We start from the raw sequence: 26977 nt of genomic DNA, 5'->3' as shown, positions 1-26977 counted from the left end.
GAATCGATTCTGATTCACTCTTTACCAGTACACATTTCAATCAACTAAATAAATCAAGAAAACATGTATTTTCAAAGCAATAAAACATGCTTCCATGCTAGCATATAATACAAGTATAATAACAATACAATATTCCCATGCAAGTTTCAATAAGTAAATAAGGGAAAAGACTCAATCTACGCCGCTCACCCTCTTCAATCTCAGGCTAAGGAACCTACAGATCTGATACCACCTGTTTTGGGGACTGTGGTGCTAATCATCTTCTTAATTGTTTTTTGGGACTAATTGGATCAATTATGTACCCTACTTTGACAAAAAAAATTCTTATAATATCAAAGTATTACTAATTAAAATGTATAAAAGCATACAACAAGTTAAGTTTCTTTATTATACACGATCAAATGTAAAGTCTACAACACATGATCAACTTACAAATTTATTTCCATTTACAAGTCACATAAATAAACCACCAATCTCATATCTAAGCCCAGATCACCACGCTAATCATCACTCGTTCAAGATCTTCTCGGTACTGATCCTGTCGACCTGTCCCACGTGTTGCCATGCACACATACAAACACGACAACAGCCGAAAAATCCGGTGAGAATAAATCCCAGTATAAAACATTTATACATGCAATGCATAAAGTCATATACAAAAGCATAAACCATGTATCATAGAACATGAATCATAATTTATGACACAATAGTGAATACGGACAAAACTCTTTGACTCGACTCATATCTAAGTCTAGGGATCCCGGTGTGGATAAGACGTAACAAATCTCCCACCTACTCTCCCAATCGGGGTGGTGGTACGTCATATTCCTAGATTTTTGTCCTCTCTGTATCGAATATCTACAATAGGAGTCAATCTTCTCCTACGCACATCGATACCACCGAACATCTAGTAACTTGGCACCTCTGCCAACGACTCATCTATCTCAAGTGCATTTCTATAACTCAATAGACAAATTATAACACATAAAAGCATAAACAATCTAGTATGTGGTTTAGCGAAACTCCAGTCCAATCTGACTCGAGTCGTATCTCCCGGTTCAACATTGATTTATACTTTCTTTTCTCGATGTTTGGTTGGATGAAATCAATCTCAATCTTCAAAACCTTCCATACAAATCTGAAATAACATGTTTGATACGCACTATATCAACGTACAACTCAAGTAAGATGTGTAAAGTTCAATATTAAATCTCGATATATATTTTGACAGCATAACGGCGTAGTCTCAATGTACCCAGCAATACAATATCAGTCAAATATAAATCCCAACATCTCATAATCAATAACAACACAAATCTGATATCACATCTCAATCAAATCAACTTTGAAAATCATAACAATTTCATACGATATATGTTCTTCAATCCGGTTTTGATCATACGACGTCTAACATGTCAAGAACATCATATATGAATCCTATCCGATTCTGACAATATCATATTCTCAAATCCTATCAAAACATAAGAAAACTTACATCCGTATGAAGCCTGCGTCGGTAGGAACACATTACTGAAGTCAGATTCCAAATCTAACAGGCGGATTCTTCGCAAACCAAATTCTAAAATTTAAATCTTGAAAGTTTCTCTCGGACTTCTCGTTTCTTCCTTCTTTTATATTCTGATGAAGGAAAGCTTATTACATATATATTGCATGTTTCAGCCATGTGGCATACTCCTTCATTCAATCATCACACGTCTCGCGCATATGTGCGACCTCAATCGGCGCATATGCGCGAGACCTACTGGTCTCGGCCCTCAGTTTCTCGGCAGCTCGCGCATATGCGCACACTTATTCCGTGCATATGCGTGTGGTTCTCTGGACTTAAAATTTGTTAACACACCTTCTCGCGCATATGCGAGCCTTATCTCGCGCATATGCGCGAGGTCCTCTGCCTGCCTCGCGCATATGCGTGCATCAGTGCCGCGCATATGCACGAGAGGTACTGTCCTCGCACATAATTCGTCACATACAATCTCATTTCGTGTCTCGGTTGGCCCCTTCATAATCATGTCAAATCATAAATCAATAATCGCAGGTTAACAGATAAAAATCCCGGGCATTACACATGTTGATTCTCTTTTCTTACCAAACCATAAGGGCTGAGAATTGGCACCTCGAGACCTCTCTTAGGACACTAAGGTATTGACTCCAACCCGCACAAGCAATTAAAATTGCCATCCAACCAGACAAGCAACAACGAACGACGCAACTCAAACTTTCGACATCACTTTTCTTCCTACGACTCTTAGTACAACCTGGTGCCTAACGACACAAAAGGAGACACCAATAATAATCCCAACATTGTTCTTAACTTACCTTAACACAGCAGCGATCGCCCGTTGATTCCAAACAAAGCCTGCAACAAATAACTTCAAGAACGCATCAATACATAATTTTTCTGAAAAACACAGCTTGAACAGTCCCACGAAAAACACCATAACTCACTCAATTGTTATCCAAATATTTCAAATTTACTGTCAAATCGAAGGTATCGAAAATTTATACAATTTTTGTATTGAAAGTTTTCTCAGAATCAGGACCGAAAATTCGCAGTATTTAAAAAGACAGCAAAAAAAAGTTTTCAAATCTAAAAATTATTTCAAAACTGATCCAAACCATTTTCTGCTCAAACAACGAACGTCATACATACATTTTTACGCATAAAAATAACACAACACATAATATGACGAAATCGATGCAGAAATAAGAATATACGTGCCTTTAAATCTTTAACGTTACCGAACGACAACACCAAAGTGGAAACGGAGCGAGGCTTGATCCGGGACGATGGTGGCACTAAAATCTTGCAATAAAGTTCACGAAAAGTTGCTGGAATGATGAAGGGGGATGGGGCGGCAGCTGGAAATTGTAGAACCCTAGGTTTTCCTTCTTAGAAATAAAATGAAAGTGCAAGGGAAAGAGTGTGTGTGTGTGTAGGCGTGAACATGTGTGTGTGTAAAAGTGTGTGTGTGCGTGTGTTTAGGTGATAATTAGGGAAAATTTTTGCTTAATTACAAAAATTATCATGCTAATTAAATTGCTACTAAATTACTAGTTTAAATACTAATAAAATGCTAACCCACTATAACAATTCAAAATACACAAGTGCTAGACTTTAAAAGTTTTAAAATGCTTAAAACCACTCAATTAAATAATTTAAGCTTTAAAATTCTAAACTAAACAAATTATTTAAAATGCCCCAATCTTAATTTAAAAATGGAATACCGCGTTTTAAAATTACCAAAAATTGTCCCGGTTTCTTTTTCCTCGATCCCGCATCGAATAATCGCCAGAAACATGAAACTCGAGAAAATATTTTAACGTGCATCACATAAACATAAACAATTTAAAATAATACATTTAAATAAATCATGCACCACTAAGACTCATTTTAAAATTAAATAAATGTTTTAATAATTAAATAAATGCATGAGTTTTAGGTGTATTAATTTTTGGGCTCTACAAGTTACCTCCTGCTGCTGCTCAACACAAGAAGACTATCACCAAATCTAGTGATAAGAATAAACTTGTTGGAGTTAAAGCTCCACTGATCACTATCTCTGACCCAACTACTTTGCCATTTTCCAGACCCAAAGGGGTAGTGATTAGAGAAATGATTGATGCAAATGAATCAGGACTGAGTATTCCTCATGTTCTGACTGATTCAAAGGTAAAGGCCAAGATTACAGAAAAGCCCAGACCTACAAACACAATTCAAACTCATATTGACCTAATCTTGAAAGAGGTCAATGAGTTTTCTGAGACTAAGCTAAAGGCTTATGATGAATGGGTCGGGTTTAGGAATGTAGTGTTTGACATGCAACTACAAAAGAAATCAGTTTTGAATAAATTTATTGCCCTGGAAACTATAATCCTGAAAATGGTCAAAGCAGTCTCAGTTGTTCAAGCTTTGCAGAGGAAGAAGTACTTCTTTGATCAAGTACGTGCAAAGAAGTTAAGACAAATGATTGTCCAGCTATGCCAAAATTATGATCCCACCAGTCCAACTGCCTTTAATGACAAAGCAGTTCATGATCAAATGGACTCGGATCTTATGTCACTACAGATGGAGATTAAACTTTGGGAACTGGATCAAGAACTGACTATTCCAGGATATTCCCACAATCTTTCATCAGAAAAGCAAGCTGAACAATCAGTTCACCGCAAGGGCCATCCTAGGAACCATTTTCTAAATCTTCTGAGCAAGTAACTGCTTCTTCTTCAAAGGATGCGCAATCGTCAACTTCTGCTCCTCAATCCTCAACTGCAGAACTTAAACTATATACTGATGTTGAATTATTATTAGCGAACATCTACAAAATTATTAAATTACTTGCCACTGATATTCAGCTGATTACTACAAAAGCAGTTGAAGAACATATCGCAACTAAAGAACCAACCTCACAGGCTATTTTTCAACCAATTGAAGAGCCAGTTCAGTCATCTGCCATGATTGAACAAGTCGTTCTAATAATAACTGAAGAGGCTCAACTGCACTTGATACAATCTGAAGAGGTGCCAGCTGAAAAGCCAACCACAATTTCCGTTGTTCAAACAACTGAAGATCCAACTACTGTTTCAGCTGATCAACCAACTACAGAGCCTTCAAGTCCCACTGCTGTTCCGAATCTCTCTTCTCCTCCACAGCTTCAGCAGGAAGCTATACCAGACGATATTTCAAAAATGGTTAGTTTTGAAACTGAAACAACTGACAGGGCCTTGGTGATCTTTAATCAAAAAAACAGGGAGCAAGAACCAAAAACATCTGGATCCATGACTCTTGGTATATCAATAGCAACTGAATCAATGTTTGAAGAAATTCGGGCCTTTCAAACCAACTTTGTCAATGTAATGACTTCCATTTCTGACATCAAGTCAACCCAATTTCTGCATACTATGAAGCTCAACTCTGCAAAGGAGTACACTATGGGAAGACTATAGCAAATCACAAAGGATGTAACTTCACTATTTTTCAAAATGGATGAACTTATAAAAGACATAGCGTCAGCTGAAAAACTTCCAAACTCAAGCCTTGTTCTCAAGACGCCTTGATTTTTTGGAAAAAACTATCTCAAAAAGAATGGATTTGCTGCAAGAAATTCTGATGAATTCAGTATCAAACCTCTCCTCGGATGTTCGTATGTTATCCAAAAAGGTTGATGTGTTTGACAAAAAGGGGAAGAAGAAGGAAAAGATCAGCAGGAGCAATCTACAAAGAGACCCAGCTAAAAAGGGGGAAGAAGAATGAAAAGATCATCATGAGCAATGTACAAAGAGACCTAGCTGATCAATAAGAAATAGAAGATATTTGACGGATTTTGAAGATTATTTTTGTCAGTTAGAAGATTTCTTTATTCTTTCATTCTTTGTACGAATCTGTACATTGAAAGAGTTTTCAATAAAAGGTTATTTTATCTACAATGAGTTCAGTTGATCAGTTCATATTTTCTAAGTTTTGTTAAACACAAAAAAGAGGGAAATTGTTGAAAAATGAATTTCAGAAGTTTGACAAACTGAGCGCTTAATATATTCAACTAACTGATCAAGAAGACTAATAGAAAGTGATCTAAAATACGCAAACCATCGTTTGCCCATAACTGAATATTAGTACACAGATTTTCAAAGGCAACTGGACTAGCAAACTGAACTATGCAGACAAATGATTGATCAGTTGGAACTAATCAGTTACTACAATCAGTTGTGAGCTTTTTAGCTACATCCTATCAGCTGAATTTTTTGCAGTACACGTCATCAGTTAAGGAAAAAGATGTTCAACCGACGACTATACAAAAGCTGACTGCAACAAGTAGTGGGATCGCCGCATTTCAGAATAGCTGCAGTATATGACTGTCAGAAGAATGTTGACGTGGCAAACAACAGATAGAAAGTTTCAAATCATATTCAATATTACCGTTGGAGGCAAAGCCTATAAATAGCAGAGAAGAGAAGATGAGAAACTCTCCGAATCAACCTGATCGATATTCTATTCTATCAACTGAGATGTTACTCTGCTGAAATCTCTGCAAATTTCAAAGCTCACGCTTATTGTATACATTCATAGCATTCAAGGCTATACTTCGAGCTTACAAGCACAAACTGTTATTATTATAATACTTGATCTTGAAGAGATCAGTTATGCTAAATTATTTCAGTCCAATTGAGTACTGTAAACTGGTTCGTAACTAAGAGTTTCAGTTTGACATTGTTAAGTCCAAAACTGAAGTGGCTCTGTACAATTCTTTGTATCGATCAAAATCTTTTAGTGAATATCCTATCTTTGTGAAAGGGGATCGATTAAGGTGCCCGAAAACACAACGGAAGTTTTAAAATTGTTTTTCAAAGCAAAAATCGAGCACCTCATGTACTAGTGTGTAGCAAATACAAAAACACCAAAATGTCATACATAGGGTGTTTAGAAATCTTTACCTATCAATCTCTTGAGATTGATGATGGCTCCAACTAAGATGTAAACACTTTAGCTCTTGATGGCAAGACAATCTTCAAGCTCTCCTTTCTTCAAAATTAGGCCCACCACCAACTAGTTAGAACCCCTCTTATTTTGCACTAGAAAAATAAGAGGATTTTTCTTTTGAGAAGAGTATGAATTCCTCAACAATTGAAGAAAGAAAAATGAGGAGAATAATGCTCCAATATTTTCGGCCAAGTGAGGTTCAAGAGAGAAGGGAGGAGCTTTTTCTTGGTTCTTGACAAAGTGATAAAAGTGCATGAGCATGCCATGAAATTTTTTAATGAAAAAGTTCCTCCAATCCTTCACCTCCCTAGAATGCTTTTTTAAGTGGGCTTGTAACATTTACAAAGCCCATGGACTTTATTTAAATGTCTCAAACATATTTGAGACCATTTATCATTTATTTGATTTTACTCAAACCCACTAATTTAATAATTATTTCTAATTGTGCTCTACAGGGCCCAAGGTTGTTTAATTAATCCAACACTTAGAATAAATTTAATTATTTGGACTCTACTAGATCCACTAGTGTTTAATTGATTCAACACTTGACAAAAGGTCATATTTCGACCAACTGCCCAGAAAATGACAAAAAAGAAATAAAACGCTCCGAACCAACTCCATATATTGAATAAATGGTTATTGCCAAGATTTTATTCAAGTATACTAGTTTGAAGATATTTTTTTCAGATGGGAATATATATGAACAAGAAGTAAATCTTAAGTCAAGAAGAATATGATGGAATAGAATCGTAATCCGACTAAATACGAGATGTTTTGACACAAAACACGTAAAGAATTGTTTGGTTTCTTTAGCAAGACAGCAATATCTCAAAACATTCTCCAAAATTTATTGAAGAAAAATTCTATCCTATAGATATATAAAGGATTGTCTGCAAGACAAGTAAAAAGTTCTGAAGAAATCTTGGCCTAAGAAACATTAAGCTTCATCTAATTTATAAAGTTTCCAGAAGGGAAATGGCAATCCGATGGAATTTACGGGAAATTGGATGGAGATTCAATTAATCCTTTCTGAATAAATTAAGGAGAAATTGCAAAAATTCGAGATAAAAGTAGCACAAACTATATCCTGGATTCATATATGAGCAATCTATATTATGATAAAAGCTACTTTTAAAGAAGATATATATTCGCTCATTGATATTATTATATGCGATAAACGAATGAGTAGCTTTCAAAATTCAATATTGGGAACTAATCCGGGAATCTCTGTACAGGAAAAATTGTAGAATTAATTTATCCAAGAATGCCTACAACTTGGCAAATCGAGACTTCAATCAAGCTTTGACGTTGCATCAAAACTTCAAATAAAAAATACTAATGAAAGAAGGTAATAGACCATATTTTATTATTTATCAAATATCATATGCTCTATCTAATACACATTATTCAGAATTTTATTGTCTAAATAATAATTTTTATACTATGAGTTTCTACCATTTCAAAACCATATAACTTTGAACATTCTTCATGCCCATTTAAATTTTCTATTATTTATGATTGTAAAAATTAATGAAAATTAAAAAGAGATCATACTACAATTAAAAGTAATAAAATAAAGTTAAGAAAATTAATGTATAATCATACTACAATTTGAGATCAAGACACTAAATTTATCTCGATTATCTAGATTCTTATTAACAATAATAATAATAAAATATGAGGATTAACATATTAAACTTTAAGCGACATTAAACACGGCTTAAACTGACTTTTACATTATGATTATGTTATTTTCTTCCCATTTCGTAAAGAAGATATGTCGCATCTCACGTACCCCTATAATTCTTATCCCGTAATAAAAATACAAACCAATATTGCTTTGTTTTCGTAACGTCAATATAAACAAAAAATTTACATGCAATAAATCATACCCCAATTTCAATTATTTGCAAAATGCTGGTTTAATCTTCGTCTGGGTGTCCAATCGCAATGCAGCAACATTGTATGCATCATATCTCTCCCATTCTGATCACAACACCAACCCGATTTTGAAGTAAACATAAAACAGAAACTAAAACTTGTAAGGCTATCTATAATTACTTGGTGATAAGCATAGGGACCTCATCCAATGCTCCTCTCACATTTTCAAAGACTCTGTACTGAACATCATAAGTGCTTCAGCTTCTGCTTTTCGCACGCTTTCAACAACTGATAGAACTCTAGAAGACAAGTGATCGGCTTCCTTCTCGACATTCGCCAGGAGATTTAGTAGTCTTTCTCGGTATTCTGCGCATAGCTGATCTTGATGCTGCAGTTCTTGAGTGAGTTCTTGGATTTTCTTGTCCTTGTCACGCTGCGTCAATGAGTTTGGAAACAAGAAACTCTTAGAAACTAGAATATATCAGTAGAAAGACCTTTCGAATATTTTACCTCAATATATCAAATAAATGTTGCCAATATAGCTTTCAACTCAGGAAAATACAAAGGGGATGGATAAGGATAAATTTGTAAAATCATCCAGTATATTCCAGATCATCCCACAATCTGATTCTCATACGCTACGGCCATTATAAACCAAACCTGTGTTATTATATGCACAAGAGACGTACAAACGCATATCTAAGGATGTAAACAAACCAAACCGTTCGCGAGCTATTCGGAGCTCGGCTCGATAAAAAGTTTGTTTGAGTTCGTTTGTTAATCATATCAAACCAAGCTCAAGCTTGATTTTGAGCTCGACAACTTAATAAAACCAAACTCAAGCCTAAGCGTATTCGGCTCGTGAGCTCGCAAACATGTTCGTTAATAGGCTCGCGAGCTCGAATCAAGCTCAAATTCGAGCTCAATTGTATGTTTTACGAGCTCGAAAACGAACCGAACTCAAGTCAGGCTTGTTAAATATGATAAACGAGCTACTAATAAACCAAGCTCGAGCCCGGCTTGATTAACATGATAAACGAGCTTTTAACGAGTCGAACTCGAGTTTTCCACAAGTTTAGTAATTTCAAGACAAGTCGAATTCTAGCCTGATGATAAAAGCTCGAATAAAGCTCGAGTTTGAGCTCGAGCTCTATCAATCTTAAACGAGCCAAACTCAAGCCAGATGATAAAAGCTTGAATCAAGCTCGAGCTCGAGCTCGAGCTTGAATTAATCTTAAACGAGCCCAGCTCAAGCCTGATACTGTTCGGCTTGGTTTGGATCGTTTACATCCCTACGCATATCACGTGGTTGAGTTGTTATATATTACTATTTACATCTTATATCCCATTACCTGCTCGGTAGCCAATTTTTTCCCAAGTTTTATATGGTATCCAACATGCAAAAATACTGCCTGTGTCTCTCACATACTCAAATCCTACTGATTTTTTATCTTCTTTCTAAACCACCCACAAATATTTCAGCAGAGAAAGGAAAATAATAATAATCATTGTGCATTTAAGTTCGAATAACTGAGAATGTTTTATCCCCTCCTTGCAACATGATATATATGAACACAAACACAACCTAAACATAAAGCTAAAGAAAAAGTAATAGCCCTCAGTTTTCGGCTATTTGGTCAAAAACTTAATGTAGATTCTCTGGTACACTAACTTTACAAGAAATTATATGGTGACCTGGGAGAAAAAAATGATTGTTATCTCCTGTGTGATATAAACACATGATGTCCATATATATATATATATATATATATAAATATATATATGTCAATGCAAGTTCTCCAAGCAATTCTAGCTATAAAAAATAATGGACATATTACATGTGAAATAGCTGCTCATCACAGTCAGAACTTATAGACATCATAGTCTTCTTGAGTTTATCCTGAACCAGTACTTTGTTGGCAAGCCCAAATTAATCAAGATCAAACAAAAACGGAAAGAAGTCCCTCCAAGTATATGCATTTCTTGAAATATAAAGAATAAAAATAGAGACTAAAATTTTCAACATTGAAGATTATGGCCCCAAGGCGTCAACAAAGGAGAGCGATTTCTCTTTTCCCTAGCTCATGGGGGAACTCCCTTAACAAAATAAAATGCTGGATCGATTATCTACTGCATAAAAAAGCCCATATTTATTCTTTTTGTCCCTCCCATGAACTCATCCACTCCCCTAAAGCATGTCATCTTATATTTCAACTATAGACAGGTCTAAAATAAATTGGGTTCAATTTATTGAGCCTATAATACACATGTTATCCGTTAATTGATATAACATGTGCCATGCATCCTATAACACACATTACCCATTAACTAGTATAATGAGCACATGGTGTTCTTACAAGCATCCATAGATGTGGACAACACATGCACATGGGCATGCATGAGTTCATGTGGACGTATATAATATAGTAGGAAGTTGGTGTCACAAATTTAACATAAATTCAAAATTGACTAGAATGGTATCCTCAATAGATATAACCAAAAAAAACAAACCAACAGGTTATATTTTATTCAGAAAGTGAAGGATGGGACTAATAGAGCACAAAGAAACAGGACAGAGGTTTAACAGCTAATCCATGCATTGATTCTTGCCTCAACATACATATCTGCGAAAAATGGGGCAAGGCATTATTTATTATTGAAGTGATTTCAAAAGTTACGTACCTTGGATTACACCAACTGCCATTTTACAATTATTCTTAATTTTGTCTTTTAGACTGCATATGCTTTTTCACTGTTTCACCCACACACACTAAATGATGTACTTGCATCTCTCCAGTTTGGAAATAATTCAAATTTTCTTTTCTGCTCCTTAATATTTCTCTATTCTTGGGTATTTTCGACTGTACTAACAAACAGCAGCTAAACTCATTTTTTTCCTGTGTTGGTTCAAACTTCAAATCTTCGCCTAAATTTGACACATCATTGAACTCATAAAAAAATTGTCAACTCTGGAAACTTCTGCCATAAATCTTCTCAAATTCAGTGGAAATATAGAAAGGAATATATTTCTCAAAAAAAGAAAAAAAATAAAAGGCATGTAATGACCAGAAAAGCGAAAATATAAAAGTTGAAGGCATACCACCATTGTATGTTCATGAACAGTCACGACCAGAGGATGGTTATGCTCCTTCACAAATCTAGTAACAACCCACTTTCCAGATTTCGCCATCTTAAAAAGTATTGTTGCTTTGCAACCTTCACGTGCATTAGGCCGAGCCTTTCTTCCTGGCCCTATCTTGCCTTTCACATTAGGAGAAAACCCCTGTTTGTTACATCCAAGACGCCTAGCAAGAGTTCTACCATCTATCTCTGAACGACGGCGTTGCATAATGCGTACAACAAATCCTACTCTCAGGGCATAATCATTATAAAATCTCTTTGCATCATCTTCCGATTCGAATTCCATGCCTACGCACGGTTCTGCAACTTCACTTCCCTCCAAGTCCTTAGCATCAAAAAAATCATTTTCATTTAATTCCTCAAAGCTTCCTTCTGATTCAACATCACACCCATTTCCTCCTAACTTGATTTCAACTGCTTCGCATCCTTTATCAATATCCACTGCAGAGAGGAAAGACAATATAGAACATAGGCGGACAAGATATATTTGCACTACACCATGTGAAGGTTATTGGGTTCTCGTAAAATTACAAGGAAAACTGTTGTCAAACACAAACAAATGCAGTTACTTTCATACTCGGAGAAAAAGAATGAAGTATGGACACGAATCTAAGACTGCCTTGTTTCAGAAACAAAAATATTAGATAATCTTCGAGGCCATAAAAAACGCCCCACATGCATCCACTAAGAAATAATGACATTCAAAGAAACTTTTCAAAATGGCGAATCCTAATCGGTTGTATATCGTCTAATTGAAAGCATCAAAAGAGAGGTAGATCTGTGGGTAAATCAAAAATCTGGTGTCATTTCTTTTGAAATATATGTTCCACCCCCTCCACTCACTCAAAATTTCAGGTATGAATGTTGCAAAGTATTGGTCTCCCCCTCTTAACACTCTGCCTGTTTGCATTTCAAAATTTGCAACAGCATCTACACGGAAGGAAAAATCAGGGGGCAAAAACTATAATCATGCATAGACAGACCACATAAACAAATTTAATTATAACATATATTATGACAAAATTAAACGGAAGCGATTTAACACAGTTTGCTACAATAACTTCAAAATCACTCAAAATCAATTCCGAATACTCGGAATAAGGTAAAATTTCTCCATAACAGTTAGATATCACCGAAATTTCATGCCAACATGAGCTGGAAAAACAGAATAAACAACAAATAAGAAAAATCCCAAAAGGTAAAGTGCAGTTGATTAAAACATGATTCTTACTGTTGTCGTGAATAGCGGAGTGAAGGAAGAACCGAAGTGACTTCTGAATAGCAGATTTTGGCGTTTTATCATAATTCTCGCCTGCTCTGTCGAAGCCGAACTCCGCATGACAAGGCCTTCCACAGGTCCCCCGTTTTCATAAAAAGAAATTAGCGATTTAACCCTCAGCTTTGCTCTAATTATATTATCACTCCTTATACCATAATCATTAGAGCTATAAAACGAGGAGATCACCGATCCGTCAACTTTGCTCATAGGCTTTGTTTATTTGTTATGATAAATTACTATTCTTTCCGACTAAAGAAATTTACATTAATGCACTTTATTTTCAAAAAAAATAATATATGAATAACTTATTTAAAAAAATTATAAGTCATGAATAAAAATCAAATAATTTAATTTTTTTTTATTCATGATATTTTTTTACTCGATTTATTAAATTTTATTTTAAAAAAATAAATATTATTTATGCTTATTAATTTTGATGAATTAAAATAATTTAAATGTGAATTAATAATAATTTATACTTTTAAATAAAAACCATAATCTCTGTTAGGATAGATTAACTCAGATAAAGTGTTTAGAAGGGAGTTGAATAAAACACTTTAAGTTTTTGAATTCTTTTTCTAAAGTGAGTCAATTTTTTGAGGAACTGATCTCGAAATCATGTATGTCGATATCAATCAGTTAACTAAAAATAATGCGGAAATAAATTGAAGTATATATTTGAATATTTTTTGCTTGGATACTGAAAAACTTAATGTTTAGTTACGAAATATTAAATAAGAAAAATTGAACAAGAAGATTTTTCTGTATTTTCGGAGACTTCACATATTCATATGTCACTCCTTCTATTTCAAGGATTTGTTTACGCTTAAAAAAAACCTTTGATTAATACAACAAGAGATAATAACTAACTTCAAATTGGACTTAAATTGTAATGTCTGAAAAACCAACTTACATAAACTACATGCATTCAACTTATTTTAATTGCTTAATTGTTTTATTTAATTGCTTTTAAATGCTTGCATGATATTTATTATATGATTAAAGGTATGATTGCATGAATAAATGATTATATGACATGATTACATGAAATTGAAGGATTTTACCCGAATATTCGATAATAGGCAGGGAAAAGGAGACCGGGAACGACCAAGACAAGATTATTTATTTTTCATTAAATAATGACAAGGCTTCCAAATATGATTAAAAATGATTTAAAAATGTTAGAGTTCAAATTATTTCACGAGTCAAGCTTGATTTTTCCCGAGAAACCGGTTTTGGGCAAACAAGGAGTTTTAAAATATCAAAAATATTATTTTTTGGAAACTAATTTTATAAAATTTTATGTTTTAAAATAAGAGTTATTGGGCTTAATTTAATTATTTAAGTAGGCTCAATTGCTCCTAAGCTTGCAAGCTCAAAACCAAAGCCCATTAACATATTGATTAAATTTATAAATATGTTATCTAGGCTTTCAAAACACCACAATTCAACCTTGATTCAGCGAAATACACACCCATACACACACACACACACACACCATATTTTCGAAATAAGGGAAGGGAGAAAAGGCTAGGATTCTTCGTCGTTCGGTCCTCTAATTTTGCACCCTCGCCAACGATCGTCTATTCAAGCGTTATAAATGCAAAGGCATGTTTTTCTAAACTCTTTTAAACATTAATCAAATCATAATATGTATGATTTAATTGTTTATGCATGAAACAAATAGTTGTTTGAATATTTTACGATAGGACGTTTATTTTCAAAATACGATGTTTTTAGCAAATATGAAAAACGTTATGATTCAAAATGAGTAATCTACCAATAAATGATGAAATACGGTTAAAACATGACAATTTTTAAAGGGGAAACAAGCTGGAAAACCGAGGGAAACAAGAGGAGATGACCGATGGTTTGTTCGGGGTTGCACTTGAGTCATGGGGTTGGCTAGGGTGCATGATCACTTGGGGATTGGCCAGGGCTGGTTGGGGCTTGGCTAGTGTCGTGTTTCAGGGCTAGGAAGAGTCCTAGCATGGCTTGGACTCCTTGGTTGCAGCCTAGGAGGAGACCCTTAGAGCAAGGACTCCTCGCGTGGTTTATGAGGGCAGCAGCAGCCATGGGGGCTCGCTGCTACGGCTGGGTGGCTCGTGGTTGGTCCTATAGGGTCTAAGTAAGAGGGTCAAGGGTTGGCTCGAGCAAACGTGAGGGAAGCAGCTAGCGTGTGCGCGCAGCTTGTTCTTGCTTCAAGTGGTTCGCTGCTTGGGTTAAAGGGTCTGGGTTGGGATTGGTTGGCTCTGGGCATGGTCCAGGGTCGGTTAGGGTCAGGTGGCTCGATGGTGGCTCGACTGGAAGATTCTTAGTGGGCTAGCTAGGAGTCTTAGACGCGAGTTAGCAGCTTGTGCGCAGATCTGGTTCTTGGTTGCTGGGCTTGTGCGTGAGTTAGGGGCTAGGTCCAAGGGTCAGGGTTAGTCAGGATGGTGTCTAGGTGGGTTGGCTCGGGTTTGGCTCGAGGTGGCTCGACCATGGCTCGAGTAAATTGGGAGATGGCTCGGGTTGTTCACATAAGGGTCATATTTTGAATTAATAAGAATAAAAATTGGAACCATGGGTCCATGGGTGTGGTTCATGGCTCAAGAGGGTATTTTAGGTAATAAAAAGTCTATGTTTAAAATTTGAGAAGAAAATATTAAATTTTGAGTTTATCTGGGAATTAAACGTCTCACAAATCGTTAATGAAGAATTAATTGAAAAGCCTCGAATTTATCCGAATAAAAATTACGAAAAATTATATTTAAGCTTAAATAATTATTTGAGATAAGCCCATGCCATTAAAAGTAAGAAAAAAATAAAATCGAGAATTTTTACGTTTAAGGGCAAAACGGTCATTTTACACTTGGAAAAATGCGCAAAATCTTGGCAGCGTCCCGAAGGATCATAATGCATGTTAAATGATTTAAAATGATGATTTTGATGAGATTATGATATTTTATGATTTATAATAAAGATGTGCGGTTTTTACTATTAAAATGTTATTTTTGGAAAGATGATATTTTGCGCTTTTAAAGGAAAATGAAAAATATTTTTTCGAAGGATGTGAATTGACTATGATAAAATATATTATATATGATATATGAAGTTGTGGGGACCCGGACGCTAATCATTTTCTTAATCATCGTTGGGATTTAATTAATCAGTTCTGATAAACAGGGTCTAAAAATTTTTCTTTTTTTTTAAAATATAAATGCGGAAGGTAATGGCATCTAATAATATACATATCTGTATAAAATACATTTCAGTATTAACATACAATAATCTAATCTAAGGTTCAACTACTAAATTCAAGTAATAAAACCACGTCTACTGTAAGTCCGGAATCACCACGCTAACTCGTCTTCTCTCATCGTCATCTCGACCCTGATCCAGCCCCACCTGTTGTCATGCACACATACAAAACAAGACAACAGCCGGATAACTCCGGTGAGAATAAATCCCAGTATAAAACATGGTAAGCATATATATAAACAACTAGTTCATAAAACATGCCATCATGTATAAAATCAATATATTTCATGATCTATGAAATTAAATCAAATAAGCATGCAAATCCAATCAGATAAACATTTATAAAACCATCTAAATCATATAAACATGCTATCATGCCTGAAAGCAATAACGATGGGCCCCATGATCTAGGAACCACATCCATATAAGCATGCAGTCCTAATCAAATCATGTCTAGACTTGACTCGACTAGAACTCTAGAGATCCCGTTGTGAATAAGACGTCACTACCTACCCTCCAATCGGGATAGTGTACGTCTCATTCCTAGACTTCGGTCTGAGCTGTATCAACGGCGGCAATAAGAGTAATACCTACTCCTATGTTGAGATACACCGAAACGTCTAGCTATTTGACAATGCCTGTCAAAGACTCTCCTATCTTAGATGCAATGAATATCAATATGTAAACAACGTATAATCATATTCATATCTGAATATCACACTGATCATACATGCTTGAATACAATTCTGAAATCAAAGCATAAACATGTCAAAATATAAAGAACAGTCTAGTATGTGATTTTGTTGGGAAACTCAAATTAATCTGATTTGAGTTGTGACTTCCCATATATCACATGAATTATACCTTTATCTTCCCCGTCTGAGGAAGAAGAATTCTCGAAGTCCAGTCTGTCCATCTTCAATATGAAATGACCAGAATAAATACACTGTATCAATGTGTAGCTCAAAACACAATCTGTTCTGATCAATACCCAATTCAGTACAAAAATCTGATCACATCAACAATATCACGAGATAAAGAAACCAATACTGAATCTGATCAATCTGTACCAACTGATGTTTCGACGGTATAATAATACAAGTCTGAATAACCCCGTCAATCTTAACATCACAATTACACTACCAGAATTCCTAATAAATCTCAGTACAATCTATAACTTCAGTATCTGTACACTTGAAAATGAATAACAGCATAATTCTGATAGCAATCTCAATCAAATCAACTCTAAAATTCATAACAATTCTCTAAACAATCTGTTTCTAAATCTGACTTCGATTCTACAATATCTACGGTAGTAGAAACGCTATATCTGAATCATATGCAATTCTGACAATATCATAAAATCAAATATTGTCTAAACGTAATAAAACTTACGTCCTTGCGTAGCCTGCGTTGCTAGGAGCACGGTACCGAAGTCGGATTTAAAATCTAACGGACGGATTTCTCACGAATCGAATTCTAAAATCAAAGAACCAAAGTTTCCTCTGACTTTCCGTTTTCTTCTTTCTGAATGTTGCTTTGCATGTATATATATATATATATATATATATCCATCTCGCATGCAAGGCAAGTGGCTCGCCTTTCAAGCTACACGTTACTCGCTCGGGCGGTCAAAAGTTGCCGCCCGGGCGAGTATTTCTCGGCCCTCGCCCATTCCAGCAGCCTCGCTCGGGCGGTCAAAAACATCCGCCCGGGCGAGTGACTCTCGGCCCTCTTCTCCTAGGCACTCTCGCTCGGGCGGTCAAAGACGTCCGCCCGGGCGAGTCACTTTCGCCCAAATTGTCTAATTTCATATACTTGCTCAAATCTTATCTCGAACTGGCCCGGCTATAATTACATCAATTAATCAACGTCTGATTAAAATGATTAAATCTCGGGCATTACATTTCTCCCCCTCTTAGAACTGAGTTCGTCCTCGAACTCACAAACAATCAATCCAACTCCATCAGAAGAAATGTATAACAGACTTTAACATCTAACCTCATTTCATTAGCCGAATCAATCCCATATTACTGGCTATACAACACCCGTATACGCCAATTGCAATCCATAACAAAGCAATACCACCTGTAGTTGCTATTCCATCTGTTTACTCCAATCAAGGACATATTCCAACATAGGTTTCAAATACCAATCGTCATCATCCGACATTGGTTTCCTACCTCTATTCCTTCTGCACTATCTTGATAACTAGTGCTAACATCCCGCACTAGAGTTCTATCAATATCTTTCAATATCTGACTACTACACGCTGACTACCTGTCAATCTGTAACAAGTCTGAGAGAAACAGCTTATGATATAACCTACCATAAGTGCAAACTTCATCACCATCACATCAATATGATTATTTCTTTGACAGTGATCTCTGTCATATAGTTCTGGTTGTACATCTTCTTATACAACCTACTTGATATAGATTGAACAATCTATCAATCACGATCATACCATATCCCAATCTGCAGAAAATGGTGGTAATTTCATTACAAAAGCTATAGAAATGTATTCCCATTTCTAGTCAGGAATACCCTAAGTCGGTAATCATCTTCTGATTCCTAGCTTTCTGGCTTCTTTTGTTAGTGATTCAGACATATCAGTACACTTTCTGCCCATATTTCTGTACAAACTCTGTTACCACTGATCAAATCTGTCTATATCACCACTATCTGTTCGAATATCATACCTTTTGAATCATCTGAATAAAAACTGAATCCCTTACTGTGCATGTCTGACACTACCTGTGGCTTCAGCTTCGAACTATCCGGTATAAACAACCAGTTAATAACATAAAAATAAATAAGAAATACCTACCTGGTATTCGGCTCTGACTATCAATACCAAAAGCTGTAATAATTTGAAACATTCTGATATAACACGATAATCGGTCTTATACAAAACACAAATTACATAGCTGTTATACTGATCTGATCAACAAAATACAGTTCTGAACATTCTGGTTACATTTCTAAACTGTTTACACTAGTCTGCATCACACACTGACTCCCAATAACATCAAATTCTGAATAGAAAGAACCTATACAGATCTAGTGAGTTTAAGAAAACTCATAACATAATAGATTCTGGCTGGCTGACTAATCTTCATACTGCCCAGATCAACTGCTATATCTCATCTGCAAATAGAATATACTCCCAACCAATATAAGATGTCTCAAATACTGATTTAGAATCATAACAATACTCAGCAGACATAAAACAATACAAGAAGAAGATAATCAGAATAAGATAATCTGTCCAAATCAGATAAGAAAGTTCTGACATATCTGACATTCTGCTAATTCTGACATTCCTGATACCGCATAGTCTGAATATAAACCTGTATCAATAACTGCATTCGGACTCATACCTGACTCATTGCTGTATACAATAATCACAATTCTCGGAATATTTAACCCCGTCCTCAATTATTCAATATAAACAATCAGATGCTGTGGATATATCCCGAAATCATAGATATAATAAGCATTATTCTTCAGACTACCCTTGAACACATAATCTGTCAATCTAGAAACAGAACTGAAATGTCTTCAAGAGAAATATGTAATCAACTGGATTCTTCAGCCCATACCTTAATCTGTCAATTCTTTCAGTTCATTCTGATATAAAACACATCTGACATCCTATCTAGGCCAACACCAGTCAACTATTTGATTACTAGCACATTTGTTACTGCTAGACTCGATTTCAGTGGATCTACTGAATACATAAGGATGCTATCTATTCATTTCTGTACTAATCGAGTCATAAACAGTACAATGATCTAAGGAATTCTGGATCTAGAATCCTCATTTATCAACTAGATCTGATCTTAATTTTTTGTACTTGTTTAGCATATATATCAATACTGAGATCGAAATCATATAACACAAGTACATCATAATCTAGCCCAATTCCGGTTTCATTCTACTGTAGTATATAACATGACACAGAAATCTCTGATATCAACATATTCCTCCAAACAGTAAGGAAATCGATACTACAGCACAAACAGACCCCATAAATCTAGCATATCACCATGCTACTCAATCACAGATACTCATGAAGAATGCATTAGTATATATCAATACATCTGCAATAGAATCATAAAGAATAGTACCTGTTGTAGTTTCTGGGTTGTTTCTCAGTCATTACCACTAATGGCTCTGCTCTTTAAGATATTCGAAAATGTTTCTGAGGACAAACTTTAGCAAAGTGTCCCGTCTGCTTACAGATATTGCACCTACCAAGCACTCCTTTGCATTGCTCTGGGGAATGTCTCCCTCCGCAAGTCCTACAATACACTCCGGTATAGCTCGGACCAGGACTGCTAGAACTAGAGGAATCACTTCCTAACTTCTTGAACTGTTTCTTTTGAATTCTCAATGGTTCTTTTTCCTTACCACTACGACTGCCAGTCTCTATTCTGGAAGGCAGTTGCTGTGCAGTCTGTTCTGGAAGAACATACGATGCTCCCTGTTGTCCTATCAGAACCGTTTCTGCTCTTTTAGCTCTATTCAAGGTATCCGCAAAATTACTTGATTGCTTTACATTTACCAACGTACGTATTTCTGGATTCAATCCTTGAATGAACTGGCTAGACATAGCATCATCATTTCTAGCCACAAGAGGAGCAAAACGTAGAAGTGTGAAGAACTGTGCCAAGTATTCATCAACACTCAAAGGACCCTGTCTCAGGTTTGCAAATTCTGCACTTCTATCCTGTCTATATGAGGTAGGGAAGAATCTTTGATAAAATTCAAATCTAAAGGTCTTCCACGTGATCACTGAACGACTCTGCTCTAAGGCTCCTTTGGTGAGTAACCACCATCTTCTAGCAGTCTCTTGCAACTGGTTCTCAATAAGCCTAATTCTACACTCAAATGTGAAATTCAGGAATTCAAATAACATTTCTGTCTCCTCTAGCCATTTCTCACAATCTACTGACGTCTCAGTTCCCTTTAGAATTGGCGGTTGAAACGACTGAAACCTCTGTAACTGTGTTTCCATCTGAATTTCTGCCACATCTATCTGAGATTCTGTTCTATCTGTCTGATCATATGACGTACTGCCTTTTTCTGGAATTCTGCGGGGAGCTATATCTGATTACCAAAAACATCAGTAATCCCATACCACAAATCTGTTCCAAATCTTTTCCTGACCATCTTACTGCTGGTCATGAATCCGATCCGATTCGTATTTAAAATACATAATACCAATTCAAATCATATAATCAGGTAAGCATGTATCTTAAAGCAGTAACATATAGTCTCATGCTAGCATCACAATGTCAATCAACATGAAAATCAATCTCATGCTAGCACAGACATGCAAGGAAAGAAAATTCCTCTACCCCGCTCATTCTCTTCTATCTTAATCTAAGTCAGTCTAAAAGATCTATCAACTCTGACTATCTCAATCTAAAAGATCTATCTCTAAAACATCTATCGCTAAAGGAACTATCAGCTCTGATTATCTACCTTTAAAGGATCTATCGCTCTGATACCACCTGTTGTGGGGACCCGGACGCTAATCATTTTCTTAATCATCGTTGGGATTTAATTAATCAGTTCTGATAAACAGGGTCTAAAAATTTTTCTTTTTTTTTAAAATATAAATGCGGAAGGTAATGGCATCTAATAATATACATATCTGTATAAAATACATTTCAGTATTAACATACAATAATCTAATCTAAGGTTCAACTACTAAATTCAAGTAATAAAACCACGTCTACTGTAAGTCCGGAATCACCACGCTAACTCGTCTTCTCTCATCGTCATCTCGACCCTGATCCAGCCCCACCTGTTGTCATGCACACATACAAAACAAGACAACAGCCGGATAACTCCGGTGAGAATAAATCCCAGTATAAAACATGGTAAGCATATATATAAACAACTAGTTCATAAAACATGCCATCATGTATAAAATCAATATATTTCATGATCTATGAAATTAAATCAAATAAGCATGCAAATCCAATCAGATAAACATTTATAAAACCATCTAAATCATATAAACATGCTATCATGCCTGAAAGCAATAACGATGGGCCCCATGATCTAGGAACCACATCCATATAAGCATGCAGTCCTAATCAAATCATGTCTAGACTTGACTCGACTAGAACTCTAGGGATCCCGTTGTGAATAAGACGTCACTACCTACCCTCCAATCGGGATAGTGTACGTCTCATTCCTAGACTTCGGTCTGAGCTGTATCAACGGCGGCAATAAGAGTAATACCTACTCCTATGCTGAGATACACCGAAACGTCTAGCTATTTGACAATGCCTGTCAAAGACTCTCCTATCTTAGATGCAATGAATATCAATATGTAAACAACGTATAATCATATTCATATCTGAATATCACACTGATCATACATGCTTGAATACAATTCTGAAATCAAAGCATAAACATGTCAAAATATAAAGAACAGTCTAGTATGTGATTTTGTTGGGAAACTCAAATTAATCTGATTTGAGTTGTGACTTCCCATATATCACATGAATTATACCTTTATCTTCCTCGTCTGAGGAAGAAGAATTCTCGAAGTCCAGTCTGTCCATCTTCAATCTGAAATGACCAGAATAAATACACTGTATCAATGTGTAGCTCAAAACACAATCTGTTCTGATCAATACCCAATTCAGTACAAAAATCTGATCACATCAACAATATCACGAGATAAAGAAACCAATACTGAATCTGATCAATCTGTACCAACTGATGTTTCGACGGTATAATAATACAAGTCTGAATAACCCCGTCAATCTTAACATCACAATTACACTACCAGAATTCCTAATAAATCTCAGTACAATCTATAACTTCAGTATCTGTACACTTGAAAATGAATAACAGCATAATTCTGATAGCAATCTCAATCAAATCAACTCTAAAATTCATAACAATTCTCTAAACAATCTGTTTCTAAATCTGACTTCGATTCTACAATATCTACGGTAGTAGAAACGCTATATCTGAATCATATGCAATTCTGACAATATCATAAAATCAAATCTTGTCTAAACGTAATAAAACTTACGTCCTTGCGTAGCCTGCGTTGCTAGGAGCACGGTACCGAAGTCGGATTTAAAATCTAACGGACGGATTTCTCACGAATCGAATTCTAAAATCAAAGAACCAAAGTTTCCTCTGACTTTCCGTTTTCTTCTTTCTGAATGTTGCTTTGCATGTATATATATATATATCCATCTCGCATGCAAGGCAAGTGGCTCGCCTTTCAAGCTACACGTTACTCGCTCGGGCGGTCAAAAGTTGCCGCCCGGGCGAGTAATTCTCGGCCCTCGCCCATTCCAGCAGCCTCGCTCGGGCGGTCAAAAACATCCGCCCGGGCGAGTGACTCTCGGCCCTCTTCTCCTAGGCACTCTCGCTCGGGCGGTCAAAGACGTCCGCCCGGGCGAGTCACTTTCGCCCAAATTGTCTAATTTCATATACTTGCTCAAATCTTATCTCGAACTGGCCCGGCTATAATTACATCAATTAATCAACGTCTGATTAAAATGATTAAATCTCGGGCATTACAGAAGTTGTGGGGATATCGTGAGAAATAAGGCCCGAGAGGGACTCTGTTTACGGGCCAAGGCCCAGAGAGGGATCCCGTTTACGGGACAAGGCTCCATAGGGATCCCGACGATCGTTATTTCATGGTGGAGCCTAGTGCCCACCCCATGGGCCATGTAGACCTGAAGACTGATCAGTCGACCAAAGGATAAAAGTCAGTCACTTTCAAGGATCAAACTTCACCCCAAATGATAAAAGATTGAAAGCTTTACGATTAAAATGATTTTATGATATATGATTTACTTATGCTCAAAAGATATTTTAAAAGATATATTTATGCTTAAAGCTATTTTAAATGGTTTATTTATTTTCAAAAGCTATTTTAAATAAAAATATAATTTTTAAATGCTTGTGATTATATATGTATTATTTGATACTCATGTTTAAAACGTGCTGAGTCATTAGATAAAAGATTTTAAAGATTGTTTTCACTGATTTATTAGAGATATTTTTATGTTTTAATTATTAAATGATCTTTTAAAGGTCGTGGTATGATTTTTGGTTAGTTGACATTTAGGATTTTTATGCATTCAAGATTTCAAATGTTAAACTATTATGATTTAAAGTATGATAAGTTATATTATTTAGTATTTTCAATTTTATGATTTATGAAAAGAAAAAAATGTCGAGGTCTTTTCATAAATACTGTCAAATTTAAACTCTTAGCTTCTTCTAAACTTATTAATTAATAACTTAATTGCTCAAATAATAGCATGTCTGATTGCTACGAATAAATTAATGAAGTGTGAGCTGAATTTGCGATTTGCAAACTGGATGTGAGCTTTAAAATGAATCAGAACTGACTTGATAATTGAGTGGTCTTGAGTAGGTGTATAACGATATTCTCGTGAAAATCAATTTTTTCCCACAACTGAACTTCTTAGCTATTTATAGTCTTTGATTCCAATGGTAATATTAAATGCATTTAAGAATGGTATCCGTTGAGTCGTCTTTTTGTCCATGCAGGCATTTTTCTGACAATAGTACGAGGTATCTGTTAGAGTAGGTGCCCGTCGAGCCAAGTGTTGGCCGAGTGTTCACAATGAAACTCTATGTATAAGCAATCTTTATTTTAGTAATATTTGATATTATTATTTTGGCACATCTTTATCTGTATACCCATGTTAGTTGCATAGATAAAGCCCTTGAATATACAAATGGTAGAAAGAATATGAGATGCTCATATGATGAGTATCATGAAACTCATATTTGGAATACTGTATATTCTAAACGGTTCCTAGTCGATTCAGCCGCCACTAAGAAGGATATAGGCCGCTCGAGTTAGAGACTAGTATCTGCGATGTGAGTACCATGTTTCATTGGTAGGGGACATTGTGATGTCCGAGCATGCAGATAGGTGCTCCTGGTAGAGTGCACTGAACAACCCTCCATTAAAGGACTTTCCAAGTGGTTCTCATTTATCGAGTGGAAACGTCCTGGTTTATGGTTGTACACCATTAGTCCTTATGACCCGGGACAACATTGAGACTCTATGTGCTAGAATTACACTTTGACTTGTTTACCGACTCTCATGGGGTCATCAGGTGGCAAGGTTGGGTGTTCTATCGAAACACATAGGAGTCGATGCATTGTAGTCGGGGATTCACCGCTTACCTTCGGGTATGGATATCCTATGTGTTATCATGTGTATGTAGGTTGAAATCTCTGGCCAGAGTATGGTGGTAATTATGAAAGGGGTTTCATAGATTACACCATCGATGCAACTACGACATGACACATAGTATCGATTCATTGACAACTCTCGATATACCAATGGTTGTCGAATCGGTCGGGATATATGAGTTGAAGGGACCGTACTGTACGCTAACCATAATTGAATGGTTCTTGCAGGCACTATCATTTGATACCTAGGGAATCATGTAAGCGATGCTGCTAGGCGTTTAACATGATTGGTTGGGTACTATCAGACTTGAGTTCTGACATTCTTTTTATCAAGGAGTTGATAAGTAAGAATGGAGCAATTGGGGTATGCTCATATAAGGACATGTTTAGTCCGAATCACATGGAGATGTGAACCCACGGCTAGTTGTATCAATGAATCATTAAGGGCCACACAAGTACTAGCTTTCTAGATCCCGTTGAGAAGTAAAAATAGTTCAATGTGTTGAACGGCTTATAAAGGAGTTTATAAGCGTAAGAAAAATTATAAGTATGACTTCTATAAAGGAGAAAATAGTTCAATGTGTTGAACGACTTATAAATGAGTTTATAAGTGTAAAGAAAAATAGAAGTATGACTTCTATGAGAGAAATGTAAATTTTAATTTATGGAAGTGTTCCTAAATTAAAATTTGGCCAAGTGAATAATGTATTTGAAAATTATGATTTTCATAAACATTAATATGGACTAAATTAAATTAATTCAAGTGTTGAATTAATTAAACACTAATGGACCTAGTAGAGTCCAAATAATTAAATTAATTCAAGTGTTGAATTAATTAAATTATATTGAGTCTTGTAGAGCTCAATTTAAATTAATTATTTAACTAGTGGGACTTGGGTAAATTCAAGTAATGTTTAATTAGTCTCAAATATGTTTGAGATAATTAAATTTAGTCCATGGTTTTTATTTTGATAAAAACCATATAATATGCATGCATGGGAGGTGAAAGGTTGGGAGACAACTTTTTGTATAACCAAGGCTTGGCATGCAACCTTTTTACTTTAACTTTTCCCACAACCAAAAAAATGTCTCTCCTTCTCTCCTAGGATGAATAGTGCCGAAAATACTATTCACTTTCTCTCCAATTTTTCTTTCTTCAATGGTTGAAGAAACACTCTCTTCTCAAATGAAAAATCCTCATATTTTTCTAGTGCAAAATATGAGGGGATCTACCTAGTTGGTGGTGGGCTTAATTTGAAGGAAAGATTCAAGGTAGGAGGAAGCTTGTAGATTTCTTCATGCCATTCAAGAGCTTTGTTGTTTAACAACAAAGTTGGAGCCATACATCAATCCTTGTGATTGATAGGTAAAACTTCTAAACACCCTATGTATGACATTATTTGGTGTTTGTTGTATTTTCTACACAATATAGTAGAGGTGGTCGAAATTTATCATGAAAAATAAAAATTTTAAACTTCCGTTGCGCTTCCGGTCACCGTAACCGATCCCTTTTCAGTATCATACCGTTGTGCGCCGACTGATTTGCTTAGGTACAGAATGTCAGTTTATCTGCTGTAATTCAAATTGCAATTGATGACATATCCAACTCATCAGGAGTAAAACTTGTCGACTTATCAGTTAAGTTGGTCTATATTGGGTAATAAATTCTAACTGATGTCCTTAAGTTTGAAAGCTCTGATAGCTTTAGTTTCAGT

The 26977-nt window shown here is 35.6% G+C and overlaps 1 protein-coding gene and 1 pseudogene across 3 annotated transcripts; both read right to left on the bottom strand.

Annotated features, from left to right (window-relative positions):
* LOC140820410 (uncharacterized) overlaps positions 1-26977 on the bottom strand; it is a 78730-nt pseudogene that overhangs the window by 2925 nt on the left and 48828 nt on the right.
* Positions 8291-13001, bottom strand: LOC140820432 (protein FAR1-RELATED SEQUENCE 5-like). 3 transcript variants are annotated; one of them, XM_073180721.1, is made up of 4 exons: positions 12561-12739; positions 12359-12445; positions 11475-11956; positions 8291-8807 (listed from the first exon to the last, which is right to left on the bottom strand). In XM_073180721.1, exons 2-4 carry the CDS (start codon positions 12423-12425, stop codon positions 8592-8594), a joined length of 765 nt encoding a protein of 254 aa, XP_073036822.1. In that variant the 5' UTR covers positions 12426-12445; positions 12561-12739; the 3' UTR covers positions 8291-8591. The 3 variants fall into 3 exon arrangements, with proteins under 3 accessions (XP_073036822.1, XP_073036821.1, XP_073036823.1); XM_073180720.1 differs by lacking the exons at positions 12359-12445; positions 12561-12739 and adding an exon at positions 12779-13001; XM_073180722.1 differs by lacking the exons at positions 12359-12445; positions 12561-12739 and adding an exon at positions 12747-12901.

Source organism: Primulina eburnea, unplaced genomic scaffold (genome assembly GCF_022965805.1).
Source record: "Primulina eburnea isolate SZY01 unplaced genomic scaffold, ASM2296580v1 ctg1038_ERROPOS4800000, whole genome shotgun sequence".
Taxonomy (NCBI): domain Eukaryota; kingdom Viridiplantae; phylum Streptophyta; class Magnoliopsida; order Lamiales; family Gesneriaceae; genus Primulina; species Primulina eburnea.
This window is presented reverse-complemented; position numbering and strand designations above follow the sequence as displayed.